This window comes from Bubalus bubalis, chromosome 22 (genome assembly GCF_019923935.1).
Source record: "Bubalus bubalis isolate 160015118507 breed Murrah chromosome 22, NDDB_SH_1, whole genome shotgun sequence".
NCBI classification, from domain to species: Eukaryota; Metazoa; Chordata; class Mammalia; order Artiodactyla; family Bovidae; genus Bubalus; species Bubalus bubalis.
In genome coordinates, this window is record NC_059178.1 from 1,440,300 (window position 1) to 1,462,345 (window position 22,046).

General features: G+C 47.3%; 1 protein-coding gene across 2 annotated transcripts in view; it reads right to left on the reverse strand.

The window, feature by feature from the left end:
• Window positions 1–22,046, reverse strand: part of TNFRSF11A (TNF receptor superfamily member 11a) — a 62,972-nt gene that overhangs the window by 14,606 nt on the left and 26,320 nt on the right. The window contains exons 2-9 of one of the 2 annotated variants that reach the window (XM_025273146.3): window positions 21,685–21,766; window positions 20,118–20,243; window positions 14,312–14,455; window positions 10,814–10,907; window positions 8,878–8,969; window positions 7,307–7,420; window positions 4,580–4,632; window positions 2,100–2,823 (exon numbers count right to left, since the gene is read on the reverse strand). In XM_025273146.3, coding sequence (XP_025128931.1) covers window positions 2,100–2,823; window positions 4,580–4,632; window positions 7,307–7,420; window positions 8,878–8,969; window positions 10,814–10,907; window positions 14,312–14,455; window positions 20,118–20,243; window positions 21,685–21,766 — 1,429 coding nt within the window. Of the gene's footprint in view, window positions 1–2,099; window positions 2,827–4,579; window positions 4,633–7,306; window positions 7,421–8,877; window positions 8,970–10,813; window positions 10,908–14,311; window positions 14,456–20,117; window positions 20,244–21,684; window positions 21,767–22,046 lie in introns of both variants that reach the window. The other variant, XM_025273145.3, reaches the window with a different exon arrangement.

The following is a 22,046-nucleotide window of genomic DNA, read 5'->3' on the forward strand; positions in this document are numbered from 1 at the left end:
GAACCAGGAGGCCATTCATGTAGAAGTAATTATAGAGGCACCAGCACAGCCTCAAAACTCAGTCTGGCTGCTCCTCAGGCGAACATGAATCTGGCCCGCTTGCTGGCAACGCTCTGCGGATGTTTTATATGGCTGAGCACCAGATTTAGACAGAAAAAGCAGTGTAAACTTCTTGCAAATTAACACCACTTAGTGGATGGTACACATTTTTTTCCCCTTTTTTCCATGGTTAGATGTTTAATGCTGGAGAGAAATAAAGGATACAAGCAGAGATGGGCACTGTTTTAACTCTTCATAGGACAGTTCAAATCTGCCATTTTGATATCATGACACTAAGGAAGAAAAAAATGATCTCTTTCTCTTTGGCCAACATTGCTCTTCCTAGAACTGCATCCGTTTTTCACACGGCAGCAACGTCACCTTTGTGACGTCAGCAACTGAGAAAGAGCTCTGTCCCAGCAGAGTCAGGGACTTGGCGCCTGCCCCTCGGAGGCTCCGCGCTCCCCGTAGCCCCAAGACCTCACACTTTGTGTGTGTGTCCAACCAGTAGAAAGAAAAGTCACCTCCAGAAAAGAAAGAGAACCACACAAAGGAACCACAGAGCCAAACTTTTAGATATGGAGATCCCTTAAAATCTTTGAAAAAAGAAACCTGAGGCCTTTGGAAGGAAAAAGACATCAGGGTTCTTTGAAAAATACCCCCAGCTAATCTCCCTCTTTCAGTTTGACTGAGAGCTGCTCAAGCATTGACACAACAGTGAATCTGTGTAGGTGCAGCCAAACCGCAAAGCTCGGAAAACAGATTCAAATTCACCCTTCTACTCAATAAGCCAGGAGTCATCACCAGCATGAGACAAAGCGGTCCCCACTCAGGGCCAGATGGAGCTGCCTCATGGTTATAAAACAATTCCGAGATCGGCTGCTAGAGCTGCTGGCGGTCTAAACAAAGAGGCAGGAAAGCAAAAGCATCCCAGGATAAAGGTGTCCCTGCCTGGGCTTTGTGGTTTTGCAGAGGGGAGGAGGCTGTGAGGCCCTTTAAATAGTACACGTGCACAGGGTTCAAACGGTGAGCTCTCTGCCTGTGATGTTCTGGGAAGGTCCCCTGGAGGAGGGCATGGCAACCCACTCCAATATTCTTGCCTGGAGAATTCCACAGACAGGGGAGCCTGGAGGACTACAGTCCATGGGGTTGCAAAGGGTCAGACAGGACTGAGCAAATAACACTTTCACTTCACTTTTCATATATTTATTTTTCTGGCGAGAGTGTCTAGAGCTTTTAGAAATTTCTGGAAGAGATCCCTGACCTCCCTGCTTCCCATAATACAGCAAATAATCTCCAGAGCCAGAAGAAGCCCTCAGCATCAGTGACAAAGTTCCTTGTAACTACACAATAAAACAGGGTGTTTTACCTTCGCAGAAAGAAGCTATATTACAACTGGTGGGTCACTCGTGCTCAAGCAGTGATGCAGTAATAAATCTCAATCGTGATTTTAAATTGTAAAACCATCCTCCTGGTTCCATAAATACATCGTATGCAGTGACTATAAAAGAGGCTTCTCATAAAAAGCACCAAAGGACAGCTACTGCCTCATTAATTGGGTCCAGAATCAAGCGAACTACCCTCAGTAAATACTAATTCCTCAAGGATTAACTAGAGAATTTGGTTTGTTGTCCTGAAATTTATAAGAGTTTCGTGGGGTGGGATTTGAAGCCTAGGTTGCTTTAGGAAAAAAACAAACAAAAAAACACCCAAATCCATAAATCTGAGGGAATGCCTTGACTTCAGCCAGTCCTGAGGTCAATGTTGACACTCTTCAGGGCTCAATGCTGGGATTTGAGGCCTAACCCCGTCCTGAGGAGCCTGAAGGCAAAAGGGCACGAGACACGTGTAAACCAAGGGAGAGAGTCCGCAGAGAGAGAGGGTACAGCCCACAAACCCGACGTGCGGACTGAACGGAAACCCACCCAGCAAAGAGGCTTCTCAGGAGAGAACAGGAGCGGACGTTTCCCACTGCGCATCCCTGCTCACCGGCAGGCGGGTGACTCGAGCGCAGACCCTGGACCGAGCCGGGCCTTTGTGGCGGAGGGACAGTTACTTACCTGAGGCAGGCGGCTGGTCACCGGGGCCCCCCCTCGCGGGGCCGGGAAGCTCGGCGGCGGCCCCGTCCGGGGGCTGGCCCCCCGCCTCGGCCCGGTCTGCTGCGGGCGGGAGGCCCATGCCGTAGGCGCACTGGGGCAAGGGTCCACTCGGGGGGGTCTCCAGTCCGGGCGCCGGGTCCCCCGAAGTCAGGTCCCCGCAGCCTGCACAGCCGTCTGCAGAGCGGGCGCCGGCTGCCCAGTGCGGGCACCGGCCGCCGCCCGCCTCTCCGTGCAAGGACTTCTTGGGGGACGCGGGCCTCCACGCAGTCCTGCAGAGGGGCATGGGGAGGCGGGGGCTCTCGGAGCCCTCCAGGCTGTCTGTCCCCGTGAAGCACTGGCTGAAGCTGTCGTTCTCGCCCACTTCCAGGGGCTCGGGGAAAGGCGACCGGCCTCCAGGCGGGGTGAGGACCACCACGGAGTCTGCGGTGCGGGGGGGCCTGTCTGTGTATTCGTCCTCCGTGGGCACTGGCCTGCAGGGGTCCCCGTCAATGTCGCTGACCAAGGAGAGCATCTCGGCGTCTCCCCGGAGGGGACAGGCCGCTGCGCACGCGCCCCCCGCCTCCGGATGGCACGTGTCTTCAGAAAACACCTTCTGTTCCAGCGTCAGCAGGAAGACACCCTCACAGACTTCGCGGGCGCTGGCGGCCTCCACGTGAGTGCAGCTGAAACTGTTGCCTGCGGACTCCTGCTGATTTAAATTCAGAAGGCAGAGCGTTAATACCAGCGTTAGAACGTGGTTCTGCTAAACGCGGCTGAAAACGGTGTTTATGGTAATCATTTCCACCATAACAAGTACAGATGGAATGCTCACTGTTGCGCTGTATTTGGGGTATTGAAGATTAGGGGGTGGGGGGGAACCCTCAAATAGAGCCCAACCAGAAACAGATGAATCGAAATGCATTTCCAAGGGGGCAGCGTGTTTACATCCAAGCAAGGGAGGGAGCTAACCCAAGTAATTTCAGAACACTGGATCTTGCCTATGCTCTCAATCTCAATTTTTTAAAAAAACTCATAAACAAATATTGAATTCTAGTTAGTAGCTTTGCTTTTTGCTGTGGTATGGCTTAGTAATTCTGAAACTACTGTCTGTGTATTCTGGAATTGAGTAAATGAGTAAATATATTGAGAATAATGGGGTTTCCTGCTACGGGAGGAGGGAAGATTCGAGCACAGACAAGGAAAGACTACAGTGACTCCTGTAGAGCTGGGAGCAGAATTACAGAAATCAGTGTGAACTCCGGGTGGGGGCTCAGGCAGTGAGGAACCACCAGCTACGCAGGAGACCCGAGTTTGGGAAGATTCCCTGGAGAAGGGAATGGCAACCCACTCCAGTACTCTTGCCTGGAGAATCCCATGGTCATAGAAACCTGGCTGGTTACAGTCCGTGGCGTGGAAAAGAGTCAAACATGACTGAGCGACTAACACAACAAAATACCTAAGAAACTGGATCTAAAAAGGATATCCTGGGATAATTACTGAAATCTTAAGATCAAATGTAAACTCTATAATAGTATTGTACCACTACTAAGTTTTTTGATTGTGATAAATGTACTATGATTACATAAGAGAATGTCCTTGTTCCGATGAAACTCTCATGGGAGTATTTAAGGACGGAGGAGCATGGTGTTTGCCCCTCTGAAAAGATTCCAGAGGAAAAAATATACATATGCATAGACACACACGCTGCTGTGCTCAGTTGCTCAGTCATGTCTGACTCTTTGCGACCCCATGGACTGTGGCCCGCCAGGCTCCTCTGTCCATGGGATTCTCCAGGCAAGAATACTGCAGTGGGTGGCCATGCCCTCCTCCAGGGGATCTTCCTGGCCCAGGGATCCAACCCGCATCTCCTAAGCCTCCTGCACTGGCAGCAGGGTCTTTACCACCAGCAGCACCTGGGAAGCCCAGACACACATATGGAGAGCAAATAATAAAGCGTTGTCAAAATACAAACAGCTGCTGGATCTGAGTAGAGGGCACATGGAAGTTTTTTATACTACTCTCACTGCTCCCCTACAATGTTGAAGTCATACCCAAATTAAAAGCCACCAAAATAACTACAAAGGGAAGGAATGTGACCGCCCTTCTCTCTTAGGGGTCTGTTCCGGGCAGCCGAGGTTGGTACTGAAATAATAATGTAAATAATACAAGGGCACAGAGATGACCTAAACAGATGAAATGCAAAGAAAACAGTATTTAGCATTGGGAATAGTCCTGGGATGTGAGGTCCCACCCCCTTACTCATTCACAATTTGGCTCAATATTTGACTAATAATAGCTATAGCAACCTACGCACTCCATGGGTAGGCTCTTAATTCCCCAACCAGGGATCGAACCCAAGCTTCCTGCAGTGGAAGCTCAGAGTCCCAACCACTGGACCACCAGGGAATTTCCCCAAATTGTTCACAGTACTTAGAGGAGGCACTTTAGACTTCTAAATTTACCTTATTTCCATTTAGGCGGCCGCAAGCCTCATTGACCCAGTGCCACAAATTAGCTAGAAAAAACAAAGTAAAGATAAGGGCTTCATATTATTATTTCCTATTTCTAATTCAGTATTATTGACTTCTATATCAGTTCAATACTATCTTTAAACACAGTCATCTGCAAATCTGTGAGTAAAACATCCTGAGAGTGAAAACATTGAACCAATTTAAAGACTATGAAGGCATCTTCCTCCTCTTATCAAAAAGGAACTTTTTAATCTATGTAAAGCCGAACATTGGGTTGGCCAAAAAGTTCGTTCAGTTTTCAGTTCAGTTCAGTCGTGTCCAACTGAAGGTGTCCAACTCTTTGCAACCCCATAGACTGCAGCACGCCAGGCCTCCCTGCCCATCACCAACTCCCACAGTTTACTCAAACTCATGTCCATTGAGTCGATGATGCCATCCAACCATCTCATCCTCTGTCATCCCCTTCTCCTCCCGCCTTCAATCTTTCCCATCATCGGGGTCTTTTCCAATGAGTCAGCTCTTCGAATCAGGTGGCCAAAGTATTGGAGTTTCAGCTTCAACATCAGTCCTTCCAATGAACACCCACGACTGATCTCCCTTAGGATGGACTGGTTGAACCTCCTTGCAGTCCAAGGGACTCTCAAGAGTCTTCTCCAACACCACAGTTCAAAACCATCAGTTCTTGGGTGCTCAGCTTTCTTTATAGTCCAACTCTCACATCCATACATGACCACAGGAAAAACCATAGCCTTGACTAGACGGACCTTAGTTGGCAAAGTAATGTCTCTGCTTTTGAATATGCTATCTAGGTTGGTCATAACTTTCCTTCCAAGGAGCAAGTGTCTTTTAATTTCATGACTGCAATCACCATCTGCAGTGATTACTGTTAACTCCTATGATAATCTCTCTCTTGGAGGATTGCAAAAGCCCTCCTTACTGGTGGGTCTGCATCCACGCCTACTGTACCCCTAAATTTGTTTTAATTAGTCAAATACCCAAGTACTAGCCCCACAGGACTGGTTCCTTCCCTCTGCTCAGGATGGGAGCATGCTCCTTCGCACCTGCAAGGCTGCACCACCAGGACATGCCTCCCTTTCCAGGTTCATTTCACCCTGGTTCTCACTCTCTGCTCTGGCTGCACTAACTTTCCAATCCCCCCAGCTCGCACTGCTCCCTCCAAAGATGCAATTCTCGTCTCCCCTTGGGCTAGTGCAATCCAACCTGTCTTTCAGATCTTAGCTCCCCTGGGAGGCCCTGGCTGACCACAAAGCTGGACAAACAACTCTGTCACCTGAGGCTCTGTACCTCCCTTTCCACACTCAGCCTCACTCTGGGCAAAACGCCTGCCTTGCCCACCGAGGAGCCTCGTCCATAAGGACACAGGCTCTGTTTGCGTTGCTTGGTATTGACACCCCAGGGCCTGTCCAGCCCCTGGTGACCAATAAACACGTAGTAAATGAGGGATGAAGAGGAAGCAGACACACCCTGACTCACTGACTGGCAGGCCCACTGGCCTTGGCACTCATAAGATATGGCCAGAAGAGGTGACGACAGAGACAAAAACTAAAGAATAAAACACCAGAAGTCTGTTTATCTCATGACAACATGACTGGATGAGCCGGCAATCCATCAGCATCTTTGAACATGCATTATTCACATCTCCACTTCCAATGCTGGGGAGGTGAAGCTGCATTGAATAACAATATTCAACAGCGAAGAGACTTTTAAAAAAGGGAAGTCCAACTTTTCCCCTTCACTCTCTGCTTAATGCTTGGCATCTTCAATCACCATCTTCCCTCTTCTGTTAGTCTTTTGATCGCCCAGGGTTACATTAGGTATTGGAATGGTAATGGAAATAGTAAGATAGGCAGGGTTTTATGAAGTCCATGGATGTGACTGTGGGAGAACTGATGGAACCACAGCAAAGGCGGATGCGATAAACAAGCAAGCAGCTGAAAACGGGGAAGGACGGTGAGATGGCAGGTGCTTCAAAAGACGACATGTTACATGAACGCGTATGGCGGAGCCCCTTTGCTGCCCACCGGTAATTATCACAGCACTGTCAATCTGCTGTACTCCAGTATAAACCAAAAAGTTAAACAAATCAGGGGCACTAGGCTTAGGGAACCTAGTGATGTGTTGAACCCTTTCTTAAAAATTATACTGTTTTAGCTTTGGAGTATAAAAGTCAAACAGGATGTGATGTTAAAAGATACTATCAAACAATTTGTTGGTGGAAAACTATTCCCAATAAACAAGATGACATTTGATCATTCATCTAAGAATGAGCAACTGCATCTTACTGAATATAAGACAACTTATTTTCAGAATTTTAAATTCACCTATCAAGGTAACCCCCGAGTCAAAACTTTCCATCTGCCATTTACCTGAACATATTGTTTTTGTTTTAATTAATTATGTAATTTAAAATGTATTTTAGGTTACATGCAACCCCTGTATATCTGATATGCATAATCTTTACAATATTTATCAGTTTCCTGCACCTAGGATAAATAAATATATTTCTTATTCATAAACAAGAACAATGGATTTTTGTTTGTTTTGCTAGAGAACAATGAATTAGATATAAAGCATGTTTCACTTTAGTTTAAACAGATCAAAAGAGGCAGTCAGAGGGCAATATATGTATCTTCAAAGCACACACCTAGAAATGCATCAGTTTAAGACTCATGTTCAAAACCCACCATGACACGGTACCTGTTAGCGCCTTCCCTTTTTTCCTATAGTAAACACCGAAGACGACGGCAGCCACTAAGGCCACAGACATGAAGAGCAGCAGAATGACTAAACTGGGCAAGTAAACCTGCGGTTCTGTGTGGGAAGAAAAGGCGAAAAACGGCATTAACTATTGTTCATTTTTACTCTTTCTCAAAAGCATAACCCTTTCAATTAAATCCTGGAATCAAGGCTGTTGGAATGGAATAAAAGAAGCAGGAAGGGACCCAACGCGGACTGTAGGTTTGTCGAGGAGAGCTCCCACTTGAAAGGGTGAAATCAGCAACGCAGCCCAAGCCTGCTGACTGCCTTTGCTCAGAGAGAGGCCAGCCCAGGACCAGCTTTAAATGCCTGCAATTTAGAACAACCCTAATCGGCTTCACCGCACCATCCGGCTCCATCTTTGCTTGCCTACAGAACACTTCACTCTCTCCAGGTGGATGGGCTGTGGAGGCAAAAAGAAGCCCCTTATCATAGCTCCTTCCAAATAACAACATGGTACCAGGGTTTTGCTGCTCATGAGAACGGAACCACAGCCACCCTGCAAAGCGTTTCGGGTCCTTCATCTACAACACAATTGGACTCAACCGTTTTGTTCATCCCGCCTGATGACTTGGAGGCTCGTGCCTTTTTATTATAAACACTTGGTTTACACAGCCTGGTTTCTGGGATTCTGGCCTTTCTTTTCCTTCTGTCTTTTTTAAGACAGGTTTTAATTCCCTTGGTTATCTTTAACGTTCTCTTCAGAATGGTCTTTTTAAAATGCTGCTCTATGTAATTTCTTATCCAGAACCTTTGATGCCCTCCTGTTTGCCAAACTGTCCAAGCTACAGCCTTGCTTTTCTTAGCCCGTGTTCACCGACACAGCTCTGCAGCCAAGGTGCTCCTGCCTCCTTAGGAAGCTCCTCCTGGGCCGAGATACCTGGTCCCATCTCCACAGCATCTCACTCACCTGGGCAAGCAGCTTCCACACTAACTGCCCGCTTTCTGTCAGTCACTGAAACTGTCCTTGAGGTCTATTGGATCCTCCAGATGTTCCAGAAATAATGGTAATTGTATTCTAGCCAAGTTGCTGATCTGGTTGGTGACCAAAATCTCCCATAGATATCCTGCTGTGATAACCACTACCTTACCATATTTGGGCATTTTAATTTATATTTGCACCTCAGTTTTCTTTCTTTTTTGGGGAGTACATATGAATAAAATATTGGTTATCCATTCCACAGTAGAAAATCATCAACTAAACAACCTATCTGGAATTACAACACTGATAAAATGAAATACTGAGCTGACCACGGATAGTGAAGTCGCTCAGTCGTGTCTGACTCTTTGCAACTCCATGGACTGTAGCCCGCCAGGCTCCTCTGTCCATGGGAATTTCCAGGCAAGGATACTGGAATGGGTTGCTATGCCCTCCTCCAGGAACCATGGATAGGATGAGATGAAAAGGGGGAGATGGTTGCCTCTGGATACAGCATGTAATTCAGAGAAATCTACAAGAGCTGATTAGACTGGGGCACACCTACCCAACCAACCTTTTCTATTAAACATACCATTTGATGGATTTGCAGATGGGAGAGGACTACAAACCACATCTGATTTATCGGTTCCGTGACGCACTTCTGTCCCTCCAAGAATGGTACAGCTGTGAAGGGAAAGGTACGTAAGTCCTTTGGCTTCATATCCTTATTTAAAAAAAAAACAGCTATAAAAGATTCTACCCCATTAGACTGCAAGCTCCTTCAGGAGAGGAACCAAGGTCTTCCTGGACATTTGCAGCCCCAGTGCCTGTCCACACACTAAGGTGGACAGAGAGACAAGCGGAAGTGACTGCTGCCACTGCTAACATCTCGTCTTAGAGTGCGGTCCGAGAGAGCAGACTGGCGTGCTTAGTAAAGAAGATTCCGAATCCAATTACCATGGCTAAGTGATAAACTACAGATGAATACCCTTTGAGGTTGAAAACATAGAAAATCTTTTTGAAAATAAAACCTGGATAGGTGGATCAGACAATGAATATTTAATGAGAATCAACTTATTGGGAAGTGAAAGAATCATGACATCGATCATGAGTATTCAACAATAGGCATGCAGTAAAAGGATCCAGGAATTTCACTATGACTTTGCTCATATAAGTGTGAGATAGTATACAGGCGAGATGATACATTACACATTTATTTATCACTGGAAAAAACTGGAAATCACTTAAATGACTATCAATAGGGAGCTTGTGTGGAGAAGGCAATGGCAACCTACTCCAGTACTCTTGCCTGGAAAATCCTATGGACGGAGGAGCCTGGTAGGCTGCAGTCCATGGGGCTGCTAAGAGTCGGACACGACTGAGCGACTTCACTTTTACTTTTCACTTTCATGCATTGGAGAAGGAAATGGCAGCCCACCCCAGTGTTCTTGCCTGGAGAATCCCAGGGATGGGGGAGCCTGGTGGGCTGCCGTCTATGGGGTCGCACAGAATCGGACACGACTGAAGCGACTTAGCAGCAGCAGCAGCAGCAGCAGGGAGCTTGTGAGAGTTGGACCATAAAGAAAGCTGAGGGCTGAAGAATTGATGCTTTCAAACTGTGGTGCTGGAAAAGACTCCAGAGTCCCTTGGACTGCAAGGAGATTATAACAGTCAATTCTAAAGGAAATCAACCCTGAATATTCATTGAAAGGACTGATGCTGAAGCTGAAGCTCCAGTACTTTGGCCACCTGATGCAAAGAACTGACTCATTGGAAAAGACCCTGATGCTGGGAAAGATTGAAGGGAGGAGGAGAAGGGGACGACAGAGGACGAGATGGTTGGATGGCATCATCGACTCAATGGATATAAATTTGAGCAAACTCCAGGAGACAGTGAAGCCTGACGTGCTGCAGTCCATGGGGTCGCAAAGTCTGATATGAATGAGCAACTGAACAACAAGAGAACTTGTTAAATGGATTCTGGCGCATCTCTATGACGGCACCAGGTGGTTAGAAATAGCCACACAGATGTAAGTCAATTAGTGTGGAGCGAGTTTTCTTCAGGATATTTTATGTGGGGAAAAAACCCAAGTGTGTAAACATTTATTTAAGCAGGAGGCTTCTATATGCACATATACAATGCACACACACACACACACACACACATACACACACATCTTTGCACAAATAAACCAGCGATGCTGGGAAGCTGGGAAAACAGAGACTGGTGAGTGATAATAAGCATCGTAAGCAACTAAATAAAGTTAGAGAAGGGGGAAAGCAGCTGCAGCTGTAAATCAAGCTTCAGTCAGACTGAATCTGCAGCGATACCCAGCTCCTGCCACCCGTCCGGGGGGACTGGCTGCAGGCGTTTCTCTCCCTCATGCCAGCTGACAGACTGTGTCTGTTGTGAAACTGGCTTCCAGAGGAAGCCTCCCCAAATTGCATCACTCTGTTTTCACAACAGACACAGCGGAGGTGGAGTTCTTCCACATCAAGCAGCTCTCGATTCCCTTGTCGTCACTTACTTGGTCCAGGGTCTGCACGTCTCTGTGGCGGAAACGGTGTCGGAGAAGTAGCCTGCGGGGCAGGGCTCACACACCGTGTCCTTGTTGAGCTGCACTGTCAGAAAGACCGACGGACAAGAGAACACGGGACAGACGAGGACACTTAGAGATCGGCCAGGAGGGGCCCCCAGGCTCCGCCCCAGGGGGCCTGAGACCCCGAAGCACGAGACAGCAGCCCGTCCAGGGGCAGGACGCGGAGGCCAGGCCTGACTCCGGCCCAGCTCTCGGTCCACGGCCTCTGCCATCAGAGCTGCTGTCCCAGGCGCCTTCCTTCGTTTCCCGGCCAGGGTGCTGCTACCTGTCTCCTTTCAGCCAAGTCCATTCTCTCCTGTCTCCCTCGCCAGGCGTCAGTACAGAGAATGGTAGCCCATTAACCACTTTGAAAGGAAACTTCTTGCCCTGACACCTTCTGATCAGTAATCTTACCAGTTAAAGTATCAGAGTATTGACAAAGTTCAAAAACAAAACCCACGCTACACCATGGGTGTCCTTCTCTTAAACCAAGGGCTGGCAGTAACGGCTGTTTTCTATAAAGGGCCATATAATTATCTTAAGCTTTTGAGGCCCTCTGGTCTCTGCAAATTACTTGCAGCATGAAAGCTGTCATAGATAAGTATAAAGACACACTGGCTGTGTTCCAATAAAACCCTATTTAGAAAGGCACGAGTGGCGGGGTGGACTTTGGACCCCGTCTTAGGCCGCAGCACGCAAAGCAGGAGTTAATCCTGGTTGGTAAGCTGTCGTCGCCTCTCTCATACTCCTCAAAAACCATATTATCAAACTAGGAAACGTCTCAGATTTCCTGTCTGTTCCTTTTACTGCAACTGGCCCACGATGGCCCTTTGGTAATCCCAATGAAGAAGGGCATTGGCTACCATGTGCTGCCAGAATAAACGACTGTCTTGTGCCAAAACCACAAATTACTCTTGAAATTAGTAGCACTTCTGTGGTTTATCTTCATGAATAAAATGCAAAAATAAGGAATTACATTTTCTCTGTCCAAAGCCAAGTGGGAAGTACACTCTTGGTTTTTGCAATTGCTCAGTACACAGCAGGTGTGTGTGCGTGCCAAGTCATTTCAGTCGTCTCTGACTTTGAGACCCCATGGACTGTGGCCCGCCAGGCTCCTCTGTCCGTGGGATTCTCTAGGCAAGAGTAGCGGAGTGGGTTGCCAAGCCCTCCTCCAGGGGATCTTCCCGACCCAAGGATCAAACCTGGATCTCCTGCGTTGCAGGCAGATTCTCACCGTGTGAGCCCCTGGGGAAGCCCCAATAAGTAGCGGACTCATTCCTTACTCTAGCAATAAGGTTTGCCTTGAAACAATATCAGCAAAGGTACAGTTAACTACTAGTCACTCAGATGAATTCAAACAGCTTTTAAAATGATAATCACACTCTAGAAGAGTAACCCTTAAAAACAAAATGACTCCTAAGGGGCTGCAAGGCACAAAGGGCTTGAAAGGCGCTGACTTCCATACACTTGCTCTCACGTCTGCTCTGGCCCCTTGGGGCATCTACACTTTCTCCTTGTTTTTCTCTTTCACAAGCACACTACTCCCACTTACAAAAGAAGGCACACTTCATACCTACTCCAAATCCTACCGTAGAGCCAAACTTCTGAGATGCCAAACAAAGCAACAAGTCAAAGGATCGGTGACAGAAAGCTCCTTTGTCCAGAGCACCTCAGAATAGCTTCTGTCTCTCCCTGTCCATCTATTAGGGCTTCCCCCCACGGCTCAAACAAAAAGAAACCGCGGGCAATGCAGGTGCTCCCAGTTCGATCCCTGGGTCAGGAAGATTCCCTGGAGAAGCGAATGACTACTCACTCCAGTATTCTTGCCTACAGAATTCCATGGACAGAGGAGCCTGGCCAGCTACGGTGCATGGGGTCACAGAGAGTCGGACATGACTGAGCGACTGACATCCATGAAGGGCAAGGGTGTAACAACAGAAAAGGGGCAACTGGCATCAGGCTGACCTGTTCTGAGGTCACATGCGTTGTACTGCAGGGGTGAGATTTTCGTGTCACCCTCTCTACCCTTCAGCTACTGCGTTCCCAAAGGGGCAAAGCAGAGGAGACACGGACCAGAAATGAAAAGAAAACAAAGCAGAAAGGGACCAGCACCTTCTTTCATACAGTTTAACCAACTATATGAAAGGCCCTGGGACTTAAAAGAAAGAAAGACCCTGGGTCTGTATCTGAGAACCAGGATTCACAAGGGAGTAGGCTGTCATGAGATTTGCTTTAGTAAACAGAAAATCAAGTCCGACTTTTCCCAAGAGAAAGCCTGTCTGGTTTCACTGATAATCTGATAATAAGGGCTGACTTAGTCAGACTCTGTGATGCAGATTTTCCTGATTATGAAATGAAATGAATAATATTTTAATTCTCCCAACCTCAGGCTTTACTTTTATAACTATAGTACAGCAAAATATAGTCATTCATCTTTTGGACCAACTGTGTAATAATCACTGTAGAACAAATCAGTCCAGAAGAAATGTTTTTAACCTTAAAAGCTTGAGTCATGAGAAATTTTTTTAAATTAAAATTTCATGGCATTCCCTGGCAGTCTAGAGATTGGTTGGAACTCTGGGCAGGGGGTGGAGCGGGTGAGGGATGGGGGGGTTCGTTCCTGGTGGGGGAACCAAGATCCTGCAAGGTGCCTGGTGCAACCAAAAAGAAAAGAAAATTAAAATTTCACATGGGTGCATTTTTAAAATGTGAAAGAGTATGAAAAGGTAATTAGTAAAAACCCTCTGAGCCTAAAAATATATTACTATGAAACTCTGTGGGGAAGGTGAAATGGATACAAATCAAAGGAGAGAAAAGAGCCACATAGAGTTTCCAACAGTTAGAGACGATCAAGGAATTTTTTTTTTTTTTTCATTTAAAAAATTTTTGGCCACACCTTGGGACATGCTGGACCTTAATTCCCCGACCAGGGGTCAAACCCCCGTCCCCTGCTCTGGAGCGCCGAGTCTTAACCACTGCACCTCCAGGGAAGGCCTCTGATAGCTACCTTTTTACATGGATGATGATGGGTATCCAACTGCTACGGAGTTCAGATCCCACTGAAAATTTTAGAAAGTGTTACGGACTAATTCCCTGGAAACTAAATCCTTAGCAACTCTTGAAATTTGTAATAAAAATGCTTAGATGTCGATTTAAATTTTTGGCTGGAGGCACACGGCTTTGCAAAATTCTTCTAAGTGGGCACACAAGTTTGGGGACCCCTGCCTGATCCGGTTTCCCCCTAAATGGGGGTGGGAAGGTTTCGCAGGAGGAGGAGCCTGGGGATGGGCGCCGAGCTCCCACGCGTCCTGCGGGCGCGCACCCCGCGCTCTGCCTCCGGGGACCCTCGTCTCCTCCCGCGCCCCCGCGCCGGCCGAGCGTGACGGCGCAGGGGAGCGCCCCGAGAGGCCGCAGGCGCCCGGGGAGGCTCCGCCCGGCCGCGCGTACCGGGGCGCCGGGCGCCGAAGCCGCGCGCGCACTCGGCGTTGCGGGTGCAGCAGCGGCAGTCCTCACTCCAGTGGTAGCCGGCGGTGCAGGCGCAGCGGCGCGGCGCCGTCCGGTTGCCGGGCTCCACGGCCCTCAGGGCCTTGCCTGCGGGAGAGAAAGATACAGCGTCCGCCTCGTGCCATTCGAGCCCGCCGTCCTCGCCCCGGACCCCGGACCCCGGATCCCTCGGACCCCTCGCGCCCTCCCTCCCGCCCGGGGCGCGCGCGGTGAGTCACGGAGGCCAGGATTCGGGAACCCTCAGGTTCCCCTGAGCACCTGCCGTGCTGGGACCAAAACAGCCCCGCTCGTTTTTGGTTTATCTCTCTGTCAATAATTAGGAGACCTGTGCGTTTTGAGAAGTCAATTTTCATGTTAGTAGGAAGATTAAAGCCCGGGGAGTTGCTAAGCCCTGACGATTTTGACTCATGCAAAACTGGACTTCACAGCTCCTTGATTTCTAGTAAACCAATGTAAGACGCATTCTTAACACCAGGGCTAATGGGATCTAAACCCATAGGGTTTCTGGAGATGGGGGTTCATCTGGGATCCTGGAGGGCCGCCTTGAAAACAGACCTACCTCCCTGTGTGAGCAGATAAGTGGGAGAAGTACAGAGGCTGGGCCTGGCGACATACTTGGAAACTAATCTCTCCCCCAAATTCAGGATAAGGCGTTTGCCCTCTCTTTTCTTACAACACAGAGCAGAGTGCTCTCTGCTTATCTCAAACCTCCTGGCCCTTTCCAGGGTTTGTGCAACAGAGGTAAATGCTCACATGCTCAGCTCATCCTCGTTATTCGCTGGTTCATACTTGCGATTTCACCTTCTCCTTAAAATCTAATCGTATCCTCCAAATCAACACTCCTGGCGCTTTTGCAGTTATTCTCAGAAGCACGCTGCTGCTGCTGCTGCTAAGTCGCTTCAGTCGTGTCCGACTCTGTGCGACCCCATAGACAGCAGCCCATAAGGCTGCCCCATCCCTGGGATTCTCCAGGCAAGAACACTGGAGTGGGTTGCCATTTCCTTCTCCAATGCATGAAAGTGAAGAGTGAAAGTGAAGTCGCTCAGTCGTGTTCGACTCTTAGCGACCCCATGGATTGCAGCCCACCAGGCTCCTCTGTCCATGGGATTTTCCAGGCAAGAGTACTGGAGTGGGGTGCCATTGCCTTCTCCGTCAGAAGCACGCAGAACAGTGAAAACTTTGACGCACCAGCCGGCAGGTGCGTTCCCAGCAGAGGGCAGAGGAGGTGGTGCTGCCTTCCAGTTTCAGCTCTCACTGGAAATCAGAGTCCTTCCTGTGGTCTGTCTAGTGCCTTATTTTTGTGTTTTTTGTTGGTGAGCTCCTTGAGTAAAGTGGCCCCCTAGCCTAGAGCTGAACTGTTGCCGAGCGTTCTGGAGAAGGCAGTGATATGTCTTCCAGAGAAAATCCATATGTTAGAGAAACTTTGTTCAGTGTTGTTTATTGTGACATTGTTATGAATCAAAATATTTCTTAAATAAGGTTACACAAAAAACAGGCACAAATCTAGGTCATATTTACACACCCAGGGGCAGTATTTACTAACTCAAGTGTTTGTGATGACTTTATAGAACTTAACTAAGCTATCATGAATAAAGACTTCCCCAGTGGCTCAGGTGGTAAAAGAATCTGCCTTCAGAGGGGAGACCTGGGTTCAATCCCTGGGTTGGAAGATCCCTTAGAGAAGGGAATAGCAACCCACTCCGGTATTCTTGCCTGGAGAATTCCATGGACAGAGGAACTGGTGGGCTACAGTCCAAGGGGTTGCCGAGAGCTGGAACTGGATGAGCGACTTAGCATGCATGCATGCATGCACCATGAACAACAGGAATCAACTGCACACACATACACACAAAACAGCACAATAACATTATTTAAAACAGACCTCCTACCACTATACAGCCTCACCTAATCTGGATTGTCCAAACAGCCCTTGTACTGTATATTCCTTAATACTTATCAGTGTTAGTTATGGATTGATGTTTGTGTCCCCTGAAAATTCTTATGTTGAAATCCTAATCCCCTTCAGTGTGATGGCGTTAGGAGGTGGGGGCTTTGGGAGGTGATTAGGTCATGAGGGTGGAGCCCCTCTGGATGGAATTAGTGCCCTTAAAATAAGAGACAGCAGAAAACGTGGTTTCACCCTCCCTCTGCTCTCTGCCACATGAAGACACAAGAAAGTGGCTGTCCTGGAGCCAAGGAGAGGGCCCTCATCAGGAGCCTGAGCATGCTGGCACCCTGATCTCAGACTTCCAGCCTACAGAGCTGCGAGGAATACATATCTGCTGTTTAAGCCACCAGGTCTGTGGTATTCTGCTATAGCAGCCTGGACTGCCAAGGACAGAGCTGCAAGAGGAAACAAACCAACCAGAAACCTTTCCCAGTTCACTGTCTCCAGCTGTAACCGCAGGGAAGCAGTGTCTCCTACCCCACTTCTTTCCAGACCAGAGCTGGGGGCCGGGAGGTCCCTCTCCCTTCTGGGTCCACTCTCCGAGGCCCAGGTCAGCTGTGAAGCACCAAGACCAACTTGCATAAACCCAAACAAACTGTCTGGAACACACATGGACAAGAGTCATTTTCCTTGGAAAACTTGAATTCCGGTCTCCCACTCAAAATTTGTGGTTGTCGTTTGTTGTTAAGGAGTGTCCGAATCTTTTGCGACCCCACGGACTATAGCCCGCCAGGCTCCCCCATCCGTGGGATTTCCTAGGCAAGAATACTGGAGTGGGTCACCACTTCCTTCTCCAGGGATCTTTCTTACTCAGGGATCAGACCCCTGACTCCTGCCTGGAAGGCAGATTCTTTACTGATGAGCCACCAGGGAAGCCCCCCTCCACCACTCAAAAGTAAGTGCATATAACCCTCTGTGGTGATGGATGATTTTGACATATTTTTAAATATCTTAATGCACCAGGTTTGGGGCTTTAATCAATTTTGGCAGTAGACAGAGTGAATCTTTCTTTCCAAGAGACAGTGATGAGTCAAACTCATTACTAAGCAATGGGAAAGAAAAAAAGACTTGATCAGATGCTTCTGCTCAGTGGAGTTTCCATGTTATCTTCTCCAGACAAAATCTGCCAGCTATCTCTAATTTTAGAAATGTTACAGTGCTTTAAAAAAAAACTTATTTCCTAGTATTTTTGTTCTGTCTATTGAAAAAAAAAAAAAACCTATATATCAATAGAAGGATCAATCCTTGTAGCAATGAGCCTTCTGAGCACCCAGACTGAAGTCACTAAATCAGTTGTTCTAATGAAGCAATGAGACATCCTTGGAAAAATGGCTGATTCCAGCTTTAGGGAAGGAAATGTCCAAGATAAGCCTGGGAGAAAGAGCTCTTAAAGATACCCAAGGCTGTATCAAAAGAGGGTCACTTGGGAGAGGAGAGATAATCTAAGCCCCAGTAAAACTAGTAACTGCAGTAGATTAAAACACCTCCAACATGTAAATGCATGAGTTCATAATATTCTTTTTTGTAAAAAATAAGCTCTGGCTAGTTTTATTAAAGAAAAATTGTGTGTGATCTGCTTTTCACCAGTCTGTCCTGGCATGCTTCTAATGATATCAGTCACCTGGCCCAGGAAGCCAGCATATCTGGCTCTGCAGGATTCTCCACACGATGTGCCCAATTCAAGGTTATTTTTGCCACCATAGCGATAGACACTAGTGGTAAAGAATCTGTCTGCCAGTGCAGGAGACATAAGACATGCAGGTCCGATCCCTGGGTCAGGAAGATCCCCTGGAGTAGGAAATGGCAACCCGCTCCAAAATATTGCCTGGAAAATTCCAAGGACAGAGGAGCCTGGCCGGTGACAGTCCATGGGGTCGCAAAGAGCTGGATACAACTGAGCGACTGAGCGCCAGTGGTAGACACTGGTTTTGGCCACTGTAGCATAATACGCAATTTCAGATTCCCTCAAGGCTGGGCAGAGTTTATCGAGGACAGCTAGTTTCACTTTGCCTTGTCTGATCATTTTCAGAGTCTGCTTGTACCCCAGCACACACTTTCCACTTTTCATAACGAAGCCTAGAGTTGATCAACCGGAGCGACTGGAGCCTAGAGTTGATCACCTCCAGCGACTTTTTCATCTTCTTTGCAGCCTTAGGTGTGGGATGCCTCCAACCAAGTGCAGCTGCCAAGATGACAGGGAGCGAGAAAGGAAGCTAGCTCGTTATATTCATACAGATCCTCTGGAGACAACTTGGTGATGGGGTCGTTGTTTTGAAAAGTGGAAAAATAAAGTTATAAGCGTTCATTCTGCCTTTCCTGTACAGACTGCACTTCAGGGTAGCGACCAGTTGATGAGAGAAGTTTCTGGTTAGAAAGCATCCCAGCCAATAAATGAAGAAAGGGTGATGGAGTTGGAACATCACCTTTCTGCAGCCCCTAAATGAAAATGGATCTAGGTCATGATGGTCAACAGCTGCTCATATCACCCAGAAAAGAGAGAAGCAGCTACACTGTGACCCCTGACATCACCTTTTGAAGGAGTTTTGCCAAAAACAAAGCAGAAAAACCCAAGCCAGATTCTGATCAGCCTTCTAAATCTAATAACCCCTTTACAGGAAATACAGGGGACAGAAGACATCGTTTAACGAGACCGAGATAGTGCAGCTAGCAAAGCCCTGACAGTGGAAACCCCACAGGACCAACGGCGTGGCTTCCTTAACAGATGACCTGAATGAAAGATGGAAAAAAAGGGGAGGAAAGGAGCTTCTGGGTTGGGACTCAGGAGACATATTTTGATCCTATTCTTATAAATAAGCTTTAATTTTTAAAAGCTCTGAGGCAAAAGCCCTATAGCAGTAATGATAAGTAGATCAGACTATGGAGGTAGGAAGACGTGGATAGTTTAGGAAAAAGACCTGGGAGTTAGAAGGTCTGGTTTTGAGTCCTGCTTCTCATTTGTAACCTTGGAGAAATCACTCCCTCCCTCTTAGTTTCTTCGTTTTTACAATGGGATAATTGTAAGTTTCTTCATTTTTACAATGGGGTAATCGTAGCTTTTTCACAGGGTTGTTTTGTGAGAATTAAGTAACACAACATATGTGGAAGTGCCGTGGAGACCTTTTGTCAAGTGTAAGATACCTTCCAGGACTAAACACACAAATATCATATATTATCACTTATATGTGGCATCTAAAACAATGATACAAATGAACTTATTTAGAAAACAGAATGAGACCCAGAGACATAGGAAACAAACCTAGTTAGCAAAGAGGAAATGTAGGAGGGGAGATAAATCAGGAGTCTGGAATTAACATATACACACTGCTGTATGTAAAACAGAGCCAGCAAGGATCAAATCTCAGCACAGGACACTACACTCAATGCTTTGTAATAACCTATAAGGGAAAAGAATCTGAAAAAGAACACACACACACCCCTGAAACAAACGCAACACTAAATCGACTGCACTTCAGTAAAAACTGGGGAAGGAAATGGCAACCCCACTCCAGTACTCTTGCCTGGAGAATCCCAGGGACGGAGGAGCCTGGTGGGCTACAGTCCACAGGGTCGCAAAGAGTCGGATACGACTGAGCGACTTCACTTTCACTTTCAATAAAAACAAAACAAAACGGATATATTCCAGAACAGAAGTTCTATACAAAAAGCCGTAACACAGTGCTCCTGGGCTCTAAGGCACACCCTTGGGGGTCTGTGGGCAGACGTCTTCCTTGCCCCCAAAGTCAGAGCATCACCATATCCAACAATGTCATTCACCCACACTGCCCCGACGGGCTGACTCACCTGGGTCGCAGACTTTGTGCAGCAAGCATTTATCTTCTTCATTCCAGGTGTCCAGGTACTCGTCCAAGCCACAGGGCAGACAGACGCTCTCAGACGTAGTGGTGCATTTGGAAGACATGTATGTTCCTTAAATTAGAAGGAGGAACATGCGCCAATCAAAAATGCTCCCTCCCAATAAATCAACAAAAATGAGTCAATCTGGGAGTTCCCTGGCAGCCAAGTGGTTAGGACTCTGCATTTTCACTGCCGAGCACCCAGGTTCGATACTTGGTCGGGGAACTAAGATCCTGCAAGTCTTATAGTGTAGCCAAGGAAAAAAACAAAAGCACTAATCTACCAAACCCTTTACATGAACATGGTCCCAGGACGTCCCCCAAAGACAGAGGTCATGTCTCACAGCAGGGGTTCCTCAGGCCTCCCGGCTGGCCCAGATAACCTCACTGGGGTTTGCTATGCCTGTGGTCACCACAGTCTTTTAGACCTTCTAAGTAAAACCCTAGCCCTTTCCACTCCCAACCTCTGCTCACTCAGGAAAATAACTACGGTTTTCAAACTGGTGCCTGCAGAACTCGAGGGGTTCCCTGGGGACTAAGCAAGAGAAACTTCATCTCCTGCCTCACCTCTCCATCTTCAAAACCCCTTTACTGTCGACCCGCAGAGTTTGTTTCTTTTGTCCTACGCACACTGTGGGCTCACGGTTAACTTTGCTTGATCAGAGAGCAATACACACGCTCAGAAACACACACGCATATGCATGAAATCAATGGATCTTTACTCTGTGCACCCAAAAAATATTTGTAGCTGAAATATCTATAAAGGATTTGTAATAAGGTAAGCTCCTTTTCCTCAAAGCTCCTCTTCCCTCCCCAGAACTGGGAGTGAGTGAGAACCTCTAGACTTGGGGCCTCACCGAGGCCACAGAAGCAGCTGACCACCTCCTTGTCAAAACCACTTTGGGGAAATGGTGACCGATCTACCTCCTACTCCTCAGTAGCTGTTTTGGGAGAAGTTATAACAGGATTTAGGCAGTTTTTAGCAGTGATTCAAAGACAGTCATCCCCATCCCCAACCCCACCCCTGGCGAATTTCTATGAAATTAATACTTTTTTTTTTGGCCTTACCTCACGGCTTGCGGGATCTTAATTCCCCATCAGGGGTTGAACCTGGGCTATGGCAGTGAAAGAGCGGAGCCCAAACCACTGAACAACCAGGGAACTACTGCAAGTGATCCTTTTAAATAAGAGTTGTATTGCACATTTTGAGAGTTTGAATCATAAACTTCTAAAACAGAGTTTTTAAAAAACCTCTTGCCTTCTCCAGAAATAGTGTTTTAGAAAACTGGCGCTTAATTCCAATTCCTGAAACTGCTCTTGATTTTTAAGTTATTTCATCTATTAAGATTTTTGTCTTCAGAGTGACAGACATCACTACCTGCCACTGCCATAAGAAGCCTATCCGATTTCGTTTCTCATCTGGCAAGATAGAATCAGTTATTTACTAAGGTTAAAACAAAAAAGAGCCCCACCCACTTTGGGAGGACCGCAACAGGAGGGTTAGCAACACGAACCTGGCTCACATTTCTTGCAGCATTGTCCAAGATGCTCGTAATACCTCTCGCTGGTACATGGAGGGGTGATCTGCAAAGTCACCTAAAAAGAAAATGTGCATCAGGTAGAGATTAAACACAAGTTCTTCCCGGAGGAAGCCACCAGAAACCGTCCTGCCACTGCTCGGCATGATACCGCCCCCCGGCCACAGATATCACTATCCTATTCTAGCTCATTTCTTTCCCCTAAGAATGTACAAAACCAAGGATACTGGCATCAGGATCCATTTAAGTATTTAAAAATATTTTGGTTACGCTCATGCTAACAGGATGGATTGAAAGGAAATGTATAAATGGTACCCAGAAGGTCGAAAACTGCTTTT